The sequence below is a fragment of the Vicugna pacos genome, chromosome 20 (genome assembly GCF_048564905.1).
Source record: "Vicugna pacos chromosome 20, VicPac4, whole genome shotgun sequence".
Taxonomy (NCBI): domain Eukaryota; kingdom Metazoa; phylum Chordata; class Mammalia; order Artiodactyla; family Camelidae; genus Vicugna; species Vicugna pacos.
The window spans coordinates 10,971,320-10,987,191 of NC_133006.1; the positions used below are offsets into that span (position 1 = coordinate 10,971,320).

Sequence of the window (15,872 nt, forward strand, 5' to 3'; positions counted from 1 at the left end):
AACATCCTCCCAGACTGCCCTGCCTTATCCTGCTCCCAGACGTTGAGCAGACTGAACTCTCCTTTCCTCCGCTGTATTTCCCCTCCGTGGGTCTTAGGCAGAGTGAACACTCATTCTCACTAAATACACAGACAGTTGCAAACCCCAGTCAGCGTCCACCCAGTGCAAACAAGTAGTCTCAGGGGTGTTGAGCATGTCGCCTGGACCGACATCTTTCATCATCACATCCAGCCATGGCCACACCATGAAATACTTGCTTTCGTCCACCAAAGGCTCCTCTCTCCCCAGGTAAAGCCTTTAGGCTGCCTTCAGAACTATTTATCTATTTTACCTTCAGAGTTAGATCATAAATGCGGAGAGGATGCAGACTTTTCTGTAATTGCTTTCCATTGCTTTGTATTTAGTAATATCACGTACATCTTTTCCACATCAGCCATCATAGCTTTCTAGTGTTCTACAGAGTTCTGTTAAATGGCTGTATTACAGTTAATCAGTGAGTTACTTAGAATATTTAGTATTTTTTATCTTTACAAACAATGCAGTGATAAACATCCTTTTAGGTAAATCTTACATACTTGCTATTATACCAGTAGGAGACATCTTAAGAAATGGAAGTTGTTGGGTCCAAGGAATATACCTTTTTTTTTCCTGTGGATTCCAGGCCTGTTTTTTGTTAATGGATACTTCATATTTCAGTGTAATATACAGAAAAGTGCATAAATCATAATTGTATAGCCTGATGAGATTTCACAAAGTGAACACACCTGAGTAAGCCACCCGAGAATCAGAATATTACCAGAAACCAGAAGCTACTTTCACGCTTTGATGTCCTCAAGGCCCAGTCCTAACAATCTCAGCCAAACACATGGCTTCTGTTACCATGTGTACGCCTATGACTCTAAAATTTATATCTATATCGCAGACAGTTTCTCTGAGTCCTGTATATCCAGCCTGATCTCATCACCTGAATGTTTCAAAATTCAATGTCCCCAATTGAACAATCTCTTCTGTTCCCAGTTGCCACAGAGCTGGTGCTGTCTCAGGGTTTCCTGTCTCAGTGAAAAGTACCACCGGGCACGGGGCTCACAACATAGACACCCAGGAGTCATCCTTGACCATCCTCTCTCATCAGACCCTACAGCACAAAGTCCTGACATCTTTTCCTGCTTTATAGCTCAGTGATGTTCACTCTCACCATCATCATTGCCAGCATTCAAATCCTCGGTAAATTTGGATAATCGCTTGCTCAGACTATTGCAATAGCCTCACAGCTGATCTCCAAACAGCATGATACTCGGCCTAAAAGTCTTCAACGGTTTATGTATTACACTGAAGATCCGTGAGTCAGCATTAAGGCCCTTTGCTGATCCAGCCCCTTCCTGCTTCTTGAGTGTCTTTACTCCTTGCCCCCTCTTTCTTTCCTTACTCCAGAATGGCTCCACATGTTTCTTAAAAGGGTCAGAAACAAGGTTGAAGGTCGAACAACTTTATCTAAAAGGATTATTTGGAAGACAAAGGCAAAAGAAATAAGGTTATAGATGCAATTTGGTAGGAGAAAAAATACTTTTTCCTCTAAAATGTCGAAGTATGGAGTCTATTGTTGGGATGGGGGTGGAAAATTCAGAAAGCATGAGATAAAGGAATAATTGCCCTCATACAGTTCCAAGCTGCTTAAGAGGCCAATTAGCATAGTAATGAACAGGACAGGCTTCAGACTCTGACGAACTCAGGCTCTGTCTGGACTTAAAGTCTGCATGACTTGTGATGAGTCATAGGACCTCTGAGTCAGAATTCCCACAATGAGATAGGTTATACACACACACGCACAAATACACAAAAATATACATAATTCGGCATAATTATCAGCACGTAGTTAAATGCTAAGTAAACAGTAGGTATATTATTACTAGGAAGAAAAACAAGGCAAAAGGCTCTGATAATGATGCCATGTACCAGATGGGAGTAACCTACGGTTAATCAATGCTAGTTAATGAGTATCCCTGCGGCAGAACCTAGACCATATTCTCCCAAGAGAGTTAGGGACTCCAGTTCAAGCTCTTCCCTCTGGCGCCAAGAATAAGTCTCCAGGTAACCAGGGCTCAGGATGACCTCAGCATATATTCACTGCCAAGGAGTCTTTTTTTTTTTTTTTAATGAAGCTCTCCTTCAGCCAGTTTGTTTACTTTTCTGAAGACTAAACACTTAAACTTTAGATTTCCTCTTACCTTTGTAGTTGAGATTAATGGGACCTCCATGAGATAAGAAACCAGTATTTTCTATATGGCTGAGTCAACCTTATCCAGACCAGACGAAGCCAACCATTGTGTTTGTCCCTGCTTTTCTGCCGATGGAAGCACACAGCTTGTGATGTTTCTCTCTTCCTTTACTGCCCTTGAAAGATATGCATACACAATCGGAACCCAGATTAAAAAAAAAAATACTGACAAGGCTAAAAGACTACTGAGAGCGTTGATTTTATTGTCTAATCATTGAAATCTCCTTTACAAAAAAGGTACGTGATTTAGTGAAAAAAAAAAAAAGATAGGTTGAAATCAAAATAACACCATTCTGGCTCAGCCTCTAGCACTGATTATATAATCTTGAAGTCATTTATTTTCTTTGGTCCTCAAATCTTCATATGTAATGAGAGAGTTAAAGCTTATTATCTTCTCAAAATTCTGAGTATATAGATATGCATACGGAAAACATGAAAAAGATGTAAATATATGTGTGTATGTATGTTTATATGTGTTTGCATATCCACATTCACATCTTAGTTTCTCAAGAGAAAGCAGATTATAAACGAGGGTTAGACCAGAGTAGGTGACAAGTAACATCCAGTCTTATGTGGACATCATCTGTTTCTAGCTTTTAAAATGCCCATTTCTTCATTTCTCAAGGCAACTGAGAATTGGGAAATTGCTGGAAATACAAATTCTCAGGCCTGACCTCAGACGTACTGAATTAGGGACTGCGGGGAGAGGCTCAGCCATCTGTGTCGCCACCTGCCCCCACCCCCTGGCGATGCTGAGGTGCACTATAACGTGAGAATTGCTGCATTCACACATTCCCAGGGGAGAACTACCGGCTGGAGTCCTAGGCAGAAGTGGAGAGGCAGTAAGTAAAGGGGAAATAAGCAGGATATTCTACAGAGAACTTGGGTCACAGGTGGCAGGAACAGAGTTGGGAGAGACGGAGTAGTGGAGCCAAGGGAGGGTTATTTATGGTCGGAGGGAGCCGGCGCGGCAGTGAGAAAACAGAGCAGAAGCCAAGGCAGCAATACAGCAGTAGCCACACGCCCCCGTGTTAAATGATTGGTTCTCATGGAATCATTTCTGCTCCTGTGCTAAGACCTGCTGGCTTAGAACCTTTTTCCCAAGGTGGATTCCAAAAGAGGATAATCAGCCCGTGTGTAGCCACGGCTATCTCTGACCCTTACAGTTATTACCGCAGAAACCTGAGATGCGGAGAGTTACAACTTCTCAGCCTAACCCTGCAGGTCTTCTCCAGGCCCTTTGCAACACCTTGAGAGTCTCCCGATTCCAGTTTTAATTCTTCTCTCATTGGCAACTACGGAGTGTGTGTATGTTCAGAAAAAAAGGAAGAAAATTCCCAGAGTTTCAACGGGCTAGAGCTGAACTTGCCCAGAGAGAGCTGCTGGGCTGAGAATAAGCCTATGAAAGCGACAAGGCAAGAACTCGGCGTGGACGCTCCGCAGCAGGCTGATGGACGACACGTTGTCATCCAGGACGTTGCCCTGACAGGGGAACCCCCGGCTCTGCAACTTCCTGGCCAGCGTGAGGGCCACCAGCCGGCTATAACCCTTCCTGCGGTGCTCCGGCAGGGTGTAGCCATGGCACATGGTGGCAAACTGGTCTGTGATAGACCAGGAGACGGGGTTGCCCTGGTCATCCCGGACACACACACTGGGGAAGCAGGCGATGAGGCTGGCGATGTACCGGCGACACTGTTCGTTGCCGCCCCGAGACCAGGTCCGGTTGAGCAGATCTGCATCGGCAACGCTCAGGTAGGTTAGTTGTGGGGAAGGCCTCATTCTAGAAGAAAATGACATGCGAAAATATAGGAACTTGGGGGTCACGTGACCGCAAACAACTCCTTCTCTGGTTACAGTGATTCAAACTGAGAAATCGCCCCCAAGACTGCGCCCAGCAAATACCAAAATATTTTCAATGAAATAAAATCCATCACTCATCACTTATAAACAGCTTTTAGGGTTTCGTTTCTGATAGGACAAAATCCTTATTATATTAAGTTTAAGTCTTTCCTTCTAATTTTATGCCTATTTCTTACTGTTCTCAGAATAACATCCAGCATTTAATTTTTTCTGTAAAACAAACCTCAGACTTATTCTTATCAAGCCCTGAGTCTGTCGACACCCTCCCCAAATCCTTGAACAAGTCTGGATCCCTGGGCCCCCAATCTTTTCCTTGGCAAAAATAAACACTTAAGGATAGACCTATCTTTATGCACCTGTGGCCAGAAAAGAACTAGAACTGCTGAACTTCCCAGGCTTGTGCAGGTGCTCAAGAAATGCTAGCTCCTCCAGACCTTTTCCTAAAAGCTCTGGGGAAAGGTCTAAAAACCCATGGTATTAAGAATTTAAAAAAATAGAAATTAGTGCAATTTTTAAGAACTGAGATGATTACCTACTTGCAAGTCTATGGGGCTGGTTGTCTTTCAGAACTGGCTTTCATTCTTGAAGTTCTCAATGTCCTAACACCACCCTCAGTTAAGAGGCTGGTAATATTCTCACTAGGGCCCCCTTTACAAAGTACAGGTTTGTGTTTCCTCTTTACTAGTGGTTCTGCAGTGTTAGCTCACATTCCAGGCATTCCGTGGGCTCTGGCACTGGGCCAACCATCTAACCACTGAGCAGGGGTACAAAATAAGTAAATATAAGCGATAACTGGCTTAATATGATTTTTAGTTCAGTTCTTGAAAATAAACTTCAAAAAAATAAAAAAAGAGAAGCCTCAGGCAGAAATGTCACTGCAAATAAAAACCCTTCTGGGCACACATTTCAGGAGTGATACTACAGACTATGACCTTGTATGTGAAGGGCGGGTGTCCAAGACAAAGAGTGTACAAATATGGGTAATGACTTGGATGTTAAAGACAAACTGGTTTTAAAAAGCCTGACTTGGGAATAAAAGAAAATGATGCATAACATCTCAGGGATATGACAGTAAATAGACTATGGGAAACTCTAAAGGACAAATAGGAAATTTTTTTCTTCAACAAAAGGTAACGTAAGACATAAAAAAGATAAAAGGGGAACCTATATGTCGAAAGGAAGTTAAGAGAGATACTAACTGACTGCAATGTACAAACCTTATTTAGATGTTTCCTCAAAACAAATAAACTGCTAAAAATATTATGATAATCTGGGAAATGTGACTACCAACAGGTAATTTTAAGTAAACGATGTTAACAAAAATTTAAGGGGTTGTGCAGACAAGAGTTAACTCAGCAGGCTTGCCACTACTTTCAGGAACACCTGCTTACCATGTGGGCCTCGGCTAGTGCCTGGCGGTCTGGATTTCTGGAGGGGACCTGCAGGTCCCAGAACTGTGAGGGTGGTCAGCTGAGCCTGGCTGTTCATACAATCAGTGTAACTTACACTGAACACCTGCCTCCCTTCTGGGAGTCGAGCAAATTGGTTTATGCTCTACCTACCTCTGTTGTCACAACTCATCGCTGGAAAAATCGCACGCCTCCTCTGGGAAGCCCGTGCTCGGCTTCCTCTGGACTCTGCCAGCCCGCCTTTTCCCCTTTACTGATTTGGCTTTGTACCCTTTCAGTGTAACAGATCACAGCCTGGACTGTGTAGGTTAAGTCCTGTGAGTCCCCCTAGCCAGTCACTGAGCCTGTGGGTGGTCTTGGGGACCCCTGACACAGAAGTGATATTAGTACAGTGCTTTTTTTTCTTTTCTTTTTAAAATTCTGATCTTCTGGAGATATATATTAAAATATTTAAGAATAATGGGGAAATGTCTGAGACATTTCCTTTAGAATAATCCAGAGGGTAGGAAAGATAGGGGTCTGGATAAAAGTTTCAATCTTGTACTTTTGGGATGGGTTTTATATACGTATATATCTAATAAGCACAAGCTTGGTTGTATTTTTTAACAACTCAGGTTATGGGAAAATGTTTTGTCAAAAAGGCTCTAGTTGCAGGAATTGGACAAAGCAGAAACAAAATCGAGAACTGCGTTATTTTGTGATTAAAAAGGGCAAGTATTTTAGATAATAAAATATATTGATGGAGGTTTATTATATTAGTCTCTCAACCTCTGTATGGGTTTGAAAATTTTCATAACTGAAAAAAAATTAAATGAAATAAACAAAAAGTCCAGCCACTTAATGTGACTTAAATTCTTCTTTAGATTTAGTCTTGTTTTGCTCAATAATCCCTTCAACACACAGCACAGAAGTGAAGAAAACTAACATTCACTGAGGTGGGTACTTTTCAAGTACCAGGTTTCACTTGCTTACAAAAAACGTGAGGCAGATACTATAAGATTAGTTTTCGAGGAGAAATTGATTAAGGATCGAAAAGGTTAAGCAAAAGGGTAGAGAACTAGTAAATGACAGAGTACGGAGCACAAAATCAGAAGGAAAAGAGAATGCAGACATAAACTGATCCATGTTTTGAAGGACTGGATTCTGGAATCAGATCATGGGCTTATTTCCTGGCTCTACAGTTTAGTCCTATGTGTTACTTCAATTCTGTTCAAAAACAGAATAATAATAATAACATTACTTGTTAGGGGTGTGAAAAGGATTCAAGAGGTACCATATTTAAAACATTTTAGTGCCTGGCACCTAAGAGGCAAGTCAGTCAGTTATGCACTCTCATCCCTGAAACAACAACAAAAACAAAAAAACAGCAGCAACCACCTTGGGCTCAGACAACAGAGGTTATTAAGAATTATTTGAGGGAGGGAGATATGCAAGAAATTATTTTCCTGTGTATTCTGTCAAAATACAAGACTCCCTAATTCAGTTGTTACTATGGACACAGACACTGATTTGATTTTGCATGAAATTATGCGCAAACACCATAGAAAGGAAGAGTAAACACACACACACACTCAGCGCCCCAAACCCAAGATGCCAAAATATTCCTTAATGATACTAAGTATTCCAAGTGCTGCTTTTTGTATTTCTGTAGCAGTAAGTTCTCCCCCAGATGCAGAAACTTGGTTTACATACAGGAACCTGGTGTCTGGCAGAGTTGCCACCGGAGACAAGCGAACGGCCTTGAAGGAAGTCTGCTTTACATCCAACTGCTTTGAGCTGGCAACGGCTTTGGAAACATCGCATAACTCACTCTGCAGCCCTGTATGTGGAGACACGTAATGAAAAAGGTGGGCATTTGACTTGAAAATTCAAAAAAGGAAATTTGTCGCGGTGTTTTTCTGCTCAGTATCATCAATGTCACCAGTTTGCCACCTTGGATGATCCTAGCAGCTCTGTATTTACACATGAATTATTACAGCTACTCCCTGTCTGATTTTCAAACTTTGTGTGGGATTTTCAAATTTCCGTTGTGACCATGATCTTCCGTGGAGATTTCTGAGGGGAATATCCCTTAAAAATTTGTAAGTTCCTGTGGGAATTTTGACTCTTCTGACTTCTCAGATTGATCTTAAGCTCTTCAAAGTAAGAGACATTTGCTAGTTCTAGAAGTGTAGAAGAGCTCAGATGTATCTGGCATGGCAATCTGACTTTAAAGACTCTCTCCCAGCCTCTTGCTTAAATGCCCACTGCAGAAATATCAAGCATACTCTTAGCACTGGTGAGATCCTGAACTCACCCAGCTCCCTCTCATTTGCCACAGCTACACGTACTACCTGTAAACCCTCGTCCGCGCTTGTTGGATATGAAGCCCTGCGCTGGGCACTGCTGTGCCGCAGGACACAAGAACCAGGGGTCTCTGTTCCGACAGAGCTCACAGCATGGCCGGGGAGCATCTGATCACTTGGAACTGACTTCTCTGCTTCTCCAACCCTCCCATCTGCTCTGTCCTTTCCAGTCTGGCTCCTGGCTGATGGAATCCTCTGGAAATTGACTTTCCCACTTCCTTCCATATCTAATGGCTTGTTTCCTTCTTCTGAAGAACACATGAGTGGGAGGTCACACTGAACACAGACGGTGCTCTGAGCCTTGGCTCCTTCCTTGGGGAGTCAAGTCTAGGAAACGATTCGTAGATCAGTTGATTAGCTCTTTCCAGAATCATTTGCTTTAGAAAGAAGAAAAGGCTTACCTATTGGCTTAGACTTAAGAGTTACTCTGAAAGACTGTGATAGGAAAGAGTTAAGAATAATAAAGATAATAAGCAAAAATATGCTGTTAAACTCACTGATGTCCATATTATAGTAACAGTGGGGGAAAAACATCACTTAAAGCAGCCCCATTTAACTGGTCTCTGCCTACCTCAAAGGCCAAGCCTCATTAGGTGTACAAAATAAGTGTTCTTACAAAACTGTAATACATAAGCCATAAATACATAAAATGTATGCCTATGTATTTGTGCGTATGTGTGTGTGTATATGTATATACATATATATATACACATACATGTGTGAAATATGTTGTATTTACTTATTTGATAGATATGACAAAAAGGAGGGGAAAAAATGCCCGCCTAATATTTTGCACTTGACCCACCTTGTATTTGAAAAACTTGGTCCCAGTTGATGACACCCTGTTCTTCCAACAGCTGTTGGCAAGCCCTGACATCCTTGTAGAACACAGCATAGGCGTTAGTATAATGGTCCAGGTTATCTGTCTGAGCCTAGGACAGAAGACATAGACATGCCCTCTGGGGCTCTCAGCTATCTAGGATCTGAGTTACACACATCTAGACAGTTCCCCGGTACCAAAGTTAGCCACCTAGAAACAACGGCTCAGTGGGAATGTGGCAAATGTACTGTAGTGAGGGAAAATAACAGACACTTTGGGACTTTTGTTGATTATCTTCTAATATTAGGGATGTTTCAAAGACAGTTACTTCACATTGTTCTAGGATTTTATTTATTTTTAAAAATAAAAAGGTTGTAACTCAATGGGTCCACCTACGAGGGAAAAACGCAGAACTCTCACAACTTTGCTGATGAGGCCAGGACAGCACATCTGTGATCGCTTGAGCGTCTCTTTGGTCTCAGAGGCAGAATGGGGAGAGACGCTGTCTTTTTCAGCCTTTTTCCATATTTACCCACATGAGCAAAGGCATCATTCATAAGGAATCATCGACCCAGCAGACAAACTGGTGTGTACCAGCACGTATGCTTCGTGCTTCCAGGGATTATGAAACCCTGAAGAAACACTACTGAACACATTTAGACTGGAGGTTTCCATATGTCTGATACTCCAAAGCCAGTCAAATTAGAAGCTAATGGTGAAGTATGTAGTGTGTTATGATGGTTGTAACATCCCCTTTACCTAATTTTTTCTTTCCAGTAGATGCCAACTCTTTTTTTTTTTTCCTTTCAAAACTGTACCTCTTTCTGCCGCCGCGTGATGACAGCTTTGAAGTTGGGCCATGAATCCAATACCACTTCCTTCTGAAAGGGATTGCCACGATTTATGTTCATGACTGCTCCGTAAACCTGAGTCAGGGAACCCAGAGGACACGCCAGTCACACTACTAACCCAGTCACATTACTGACCATTTCGGTTGCATATTACCCTTTTCTCTCCTTGTTCTACTGCATAATCAGGGCCACGCGGGGAAATTATAGATGTGTATATACTCAACATACAGGTACAGACGTCTCCCTTATTATTTCATCAGTGCACATGAAAATTGGTATAATGTCTCTAAAGCCTATGAAAATTCTCTCCAAACTTAGTTTTTTACAGTACAATGGTGAGAGGTACCAAATCGACCGGCTTACTAGATGCAGGCTTGGCACAGAGGTCAGCAATAATTCTTACTGAATGAATCAGAATCTAATGTACGGATTTAGCGCTCATCTACCTTTTAAAAATTTCACAGATGATTTTGATGCTCAGCTGCTTGTGAAATTTATTCTACTATCTGAAAATAATCTGTGAAATGCAAGGACTCCTTCGACCCTAAATTATAATTAAACATCCCTTGAGAGTGAAACACCACCCCCTGGGGTAAAAAAGGAGCCAACAACACACCCTGCATTTCAGGTTTGATGGAGCAAGGCTCCACTAGCATCCCCTGAGGGTTGTAACTATGTCTTGTTCACTATTGCCCCCATGGAGTTGGACAAAGCTGATCAAATGCTTGTTGACTAAATAATCCTGAAGTAACATTAGAATTCTGTTCTGTGCCCTTTCACGTTTTTTTCTCCACTAAGAATCAAAAAGATGTCTGTCCTAGGAAACAACTTTCATGTGCTGTATGTGTGCTTATAGAGAAGAGAAAGTTGTGGTGTAAATGAGGCCAGTGTTCATAGCAGCATTTTCATAATACTGTAGACAGAAACTGCAGACAATCTAAGGGTCCATCAACAGAGGAATGGTTAAATAAATTGTGGCTTATTCGTACTGTGGACAATAAAACAGCAATATAGTGTTGAGTCAAAGGAGCTAAGTGAAAAAGATAATTGTTGTGTGATCCACTTGATAATACATTCAAAACCAGGCAGAATTAAATTATGACTTTAGAAGTCAAGATAGTGGTTACTTTTTGGGAACAGGGAAAGGTAGTGACAGGAAAAGAGCAGTGGGGGGCAGGAAGCAAAGGCGTCAAAAAATGTTCTTTCTTGACTGGAGTAGAGGTTACACAGATATTTGCTCTGAGAAAATTCACCGAGCTGCATCATTATGTTATGTGCATTTTCTAGTGTTATACTTCAATGAAAAAAAAATTTAAATTATAGAGGCATTGGAACCTACATTTTACCTCCTTTCTCTCTCTCATAATTCAAATCACTCATCTCAATGCCTAGAATATTATCCAGCGGTCTTCCGTCTTACCCAGCCTGGGCCTCCGCTCAAATCTTCCCATAGAATGTATCGTTCCAAAGTTAGTCTGGCTAATACTAATGTGTCACATGGATCCCACGAAGTGAAAATCCATGAACTAAAGTAACCTGGGAGGGTCATGCTTGTTCTGCTAATCATTGAATTATGCAGAGTAATAAGTTTATCACAATGATTTCACAAGAGGAAAGCATACATCCTTATTCAAGAATAAAGCTTAAATAAGACTAAAATGTTCATAAGGTTAAAAGGAAGAAACTATTTACAATATTCAGATTCTTTAAAAAAAAAAAAACACCCAAAACATAACTTGTTTGTGAAGGATTGGAACCAACTGAAAGATTTGGCATTGGTTAAAAACAAAGTAACCTTTCGAATAGCTGTTTATCCAAAGGGTGAGTGTTGAGAGGAGACAGGAAGTGGCCAGAGGGAAGTAAAGATGCTGGAGGAATGAGCAGTCAGTGCTTGTGAAGGAAATCTGGAGGGATATTTAATCACTTAAGCACGAGGGAGAAGTGAACAACAAAACTATCTTTTCTTTACCTTTTTTATTCTCTAAAGGACACAGTGTTTACCGAAAGGGTGTTTTGAAACTATAGTCAAAGAACAAAACCAGGCATTACATAACAATGCAATACTTGAAGCAGGATAAAGAGGTCCAGGGATAAAGAGACTCAGTGTATGAAAAATGAGAAATTGGGAATACATTACAGAGAAGGTTACATGAGGAGAGCATCGGTTTGTGCCTACGTGTTTCGTTTCTTTAACTCTTACTTCAAATGGTGTTATGAGAGGCAAACATTTCAAAAGAACACTCAATTTGGAATCTGATAAGCTGGATTTAAATTTGAACTCTAGCACTTAGACATGGGGAAGTGACTTCGTTATACCATCTGTAAAATTGTAATATAAATATCTACCTGTTCAGAGGTATTATTATAGTGGGATTCATATTAGTTTAAAAAAAGTTTTTTATTTTCAGGGGAGGAGGTAATTAGGTTTGTTTGTTTATTTTTTTGTTTGTTTGTTTGTTTATTTATTTATTTATTTATTTATTTATTTATTTATTTAATGGAGGTACTGGGGATTGAACCCAGGACCTCGTGCATGCTAAGCATGCGCTCTACCATTTGAGCTATACCCTCCCCCCATATTAGTTTTTTATGAAGTTCAAATGAGATGGTGTGAAATATATTTTTAAAAATTATACATAGTATTTAGGCCAAGTCAGCTAGTCTGAACTCAGAAATCATCTTAAAAAATAAGATTTGAATAGGTAGAGAATTAATAAGTAATTACTGTTGAAAGCTTCCAGGGTCCAATCAGCAACAATTTATTGACGAGGTTATTATGGGCAAAACCCCATGCCAAGCATTGTAAGAGAGATTAAAAAAAAAAATCAGCATCTCTACCTGGGTACCTGGGAGCTAAGTTGCTTGTGGGAAAAACAATAGACATGCAATCGAAAGAACTGAGATTTAACTGCTTCTTTATTTGCTGCATTATCTTCTTTCAGCTTCAATGCATTCATTTATCAAATGGATTAATAAACATTTTACAAGGTTGTTGGACGGATACAAAAATGGAAATTCTCTGTATGCTAAAGTACTATCCAAATATAATATTTATAACCTGGGGGCCCATCTTTGTCTTGATGATTATAATCTCTTCTGTGATCCTGAGAAGGTCACTGAAATCTTTTCAGTTCTCTGTGGCAGAAAAGTTAGCCAAATATGTCGTCAAAGCAAAACAGCCTACCATCTTATTCCATCTATTCAACGCAGTGTCAGCATTCAAAAATAGGAAAATTTCGGTCTATTAGGCACTTTTCTAGGCATATGATCACCAAATTATCACTCAGATTTTCCCTACCACGTACAGGTTAAGCACTATTAATAAAGCAAGATGAGCAGATTTAATCGACCCAGTATGGTACACTGGAGGACTTTCTCTAGATCATTTTGGTTCACATTTTAGTGTAAATAAGGATTTTCCAGGGTGTTTGTGAAATATACAGGTCCCCGGTCTTTTTGTTCAGAAATTATGGTTCACTATATCTCTTCTGGATTATTGGCACACCACTTATATTTGAAAATCACTGTTACAGGGCTTTCTCTTTGCTCGAGAAACTAAGCTCTCAAAGACAATTTCACTGCATTCTGCATTTTTTCTCCAAGTGTTGAAAATATTTCTAATCTTACATTTATTTATAATCTTTGATTAAATGTCAGCTTCCCCAGGAGCTCTGAGTTACAGTAGACCCTCATGGACTTTTAGAAGGCTTCAACCGACAGTGGCTCGATGATCAACAAAACCAATGGAAAAACTTTCAAAATAAAGATCTTGCAATAAACAGAAAAAAAATTTACAGCAACTCTGAAACTTCAGTTCCACTGTGCACCTAGGTTACGTTCTTACCAGCAATGCCACCCACTATACCCTCCTCCATTTAAAAAATTTTTAGAACTCAAATTTACCTTAGAAATAGTCCAGTCCAACATTACCTAACTTCTCCTAGGAGTCATCTAAAGTGGCTGTCAAGAATATAATTGTCTGAGCCATATCCATAATCCATTGAATCAGTCTCTAGCAGAAGACTGGGAAGCTATGATTTAACAAGGGCGCCCAGAGTCTTACCATCAGAAAAACTGGGGAAACAGCTACACGCCTGACGTTATTTCACAGATTAATAACATAAAGAAAGATAAAACCCTTACATTTACAGTACCTTGAGTGATTCAGGAAAGTGACTCTTCAATATTTTTTCCAGGATCAGTAATTTGGTAGAACAGCTTAGCACCAACATTTTTTCGGAGCTCCAGTAATTCCACGCCTAACTAAAAACGGGAAGGGATACATTTGATTTTTGCCCGTTAACATTTAAATCTAGCTAGCAAGATCCTCGAAGCCCTGTTTTCACTGAGTGTTGTCTGAATCCATGGCTTCCTCTGAAGAGGGAAGGAAGGAAGTAGGGAGGCCCTGGGGCAGATAAATCAGAACACATGGAAATGGAGAGGATGTGAGTGTCTATACTGGGTTAAGTCTTCCATTATCCACATTCACTGTACCTTAAACTCTTCCTTCAGGACACAATAACAGTTGTAATTTTTACGATTATTTGTGTTTTCTTTGATTTAAGCCTGTCTTAAGCCTGTCTTAATCCTGTGAACTGCACGAAGGAAGGGCCCATGTCTGCTCTGCGCTCCACCCTGTCCGCAGCACCTGGCGCACAGGGAGGGGCGTTCAAAGTGGTTGAATGGATAATATGAAGCTCAGAGGGAGAGTCTTAGTGTTAAGTAGGGAAACTGCTTTTTCACAACGTGGGGCAAAGACCAGAGAAAGACTTCAGTTGGTCAGGTGTCAGGTAAAGAGGAACCACTTGGAGAAAATCACCAACTTAAAGATGAATCGGATGTGAGCAAAGGCTGTGGCTCATTTTACTCAGATAAAATTAATTTCCTTAAGGAAATGAAAAAGGGCCTGAATGTAATGTATGCAACTTCATCCCTTCTTATGCAATTGGATTTTGTAGATTCAGGGGCTCCATCTCCCCTGCTTTTTGTTCCCAAGAAAACTTTTCCCCAACAGTCCAATCAGGACTTAGCTGAATTAAAGGGGAAAAAAATGTTTTTCCCTATATTTGATGTGGTAGAGTTTACCCACTTTTAGCATCCAGGCACTAGGATGACAAAGACAACTCAGCTACATGTGAGAACCTGGGCTTCTGGGATGGTGGTGGACTGTTTCTCTACAACACATTTTCCAGATAAGGAAATCAAGGAGCTCTCTGTGTGGCTATGAGATACCCAGTGTTTGACTGTGATTTAATTAAAATCCACTGTGGTAGCTCACAGTGAAAAAAATGTGACAATAAATATATGTATGTTCATGTATAACTGAAAAATTGTGCTGTACACTGGAATTTGACACAACATTGTAAAATGACTATAACTCAATAAAAAATGTTTTAAAAAAATCCACTGTAAAACTCTGTCACACAGTTCATGTGAGTGTGAACTCCTAAGAAGCAAGTTTCTTACTACCCAGCCCTGTGGGCTCTAGTGCACTGAGTGGCACCTCTGAGGTGTGAAGTCTCTACAGGAGTCAGAAGGGGTAGGAAAGGCTGAAGCGGTATCAGCAAATCTGGCTTCTGGACCCTAACACGAATAGTCTGGATCAATATTAGGAACTTCGAGGAGATCAAGTTTCCAGAGCTGAGGTTAAACAGAGAAAGAAGTATAGCCATCCTCTCCTCGTTCTTGGATCGACCTAACTTTTCACTCACTCATGTCATCTCTAAATAAAATCTTGATGTCTTAATAGAGCCTCATGTTACACACATTGTCAGCTGAGGGGGGCTGACGTGGGGTTCTAGAAGGTGAGCGCCCCAAACGAAAAAATGCACGAGGAGTTGTCATACTGCCAGACAGACTTCAGCAGAAGACACCATGGGGTTACAGCACTTTATTCCATTGCCACAGGGAGGTGCGCGCACCTATGATGCACCTGTCCTGCTTTTTAATCTGTTTTCTGCCACCACATGCGCAATGTGAATTTCTTTGTTCATTAGGCTTACAGATTATCTCTAGCACATGCGTACTTCTGTTTTCTTTGTTATAAATCTTATATAATTGATGCATGTGTACAGCCATTATTTACTGCATATTACAAACATGCTCTGATCGTGGCCTTGGGTCCCACAGCCTTAACTCATCTCAAGGCCAGCTCACACACATTCACTTAATTCTAATTCAATACCCTTTGAGAGAAAATGAAATGATTTCAAAGGGAAAACGATCATGTATCTCTTATTAGGTTTGATGTCTAGAGATCTTTCTGCGTCCTAACACACAGCAAAGTAGCCAGTGCAAAGAGGAGGAAGTCTA

General features: G+C 40.7%; 1 protein-coding gene across 1 annotated transcript; it reads right to left on the minus strand.

Annotated features, from left to right (window-relative positions):
• Window positions 1–2,734: 2,734 nt before the first annotated feature.
• Window positions 2,735–13,851, minus strand: GLYATL3 (glycine-N-acyltransferase like 3). Its single transcript, XM_006201923.4, has 5 exons — window positions 13,715–13,851; window positions 9,528–9,635; window positions 8,695–8,821; window positions 7,237–7,363; window positions 2,735–4,055 (listed from the first exon to the last, which is right to left on the minus strand). The coding sequence occupies exons 1-5, from the start codon at window positions 13,790–13,792 to the stop codon at window positions 3,629–3,631; spliced, it is 867 nt and encodes a 288-aa protein (XP_006201985.2). The 5' UTR covers window positions 13,793–13,851; the 3' UTR covers window positions 2,735–3,628.
• Between the last annotated feature and the right edge of the window lie 2,021 nt (window positions 13,852–15,872).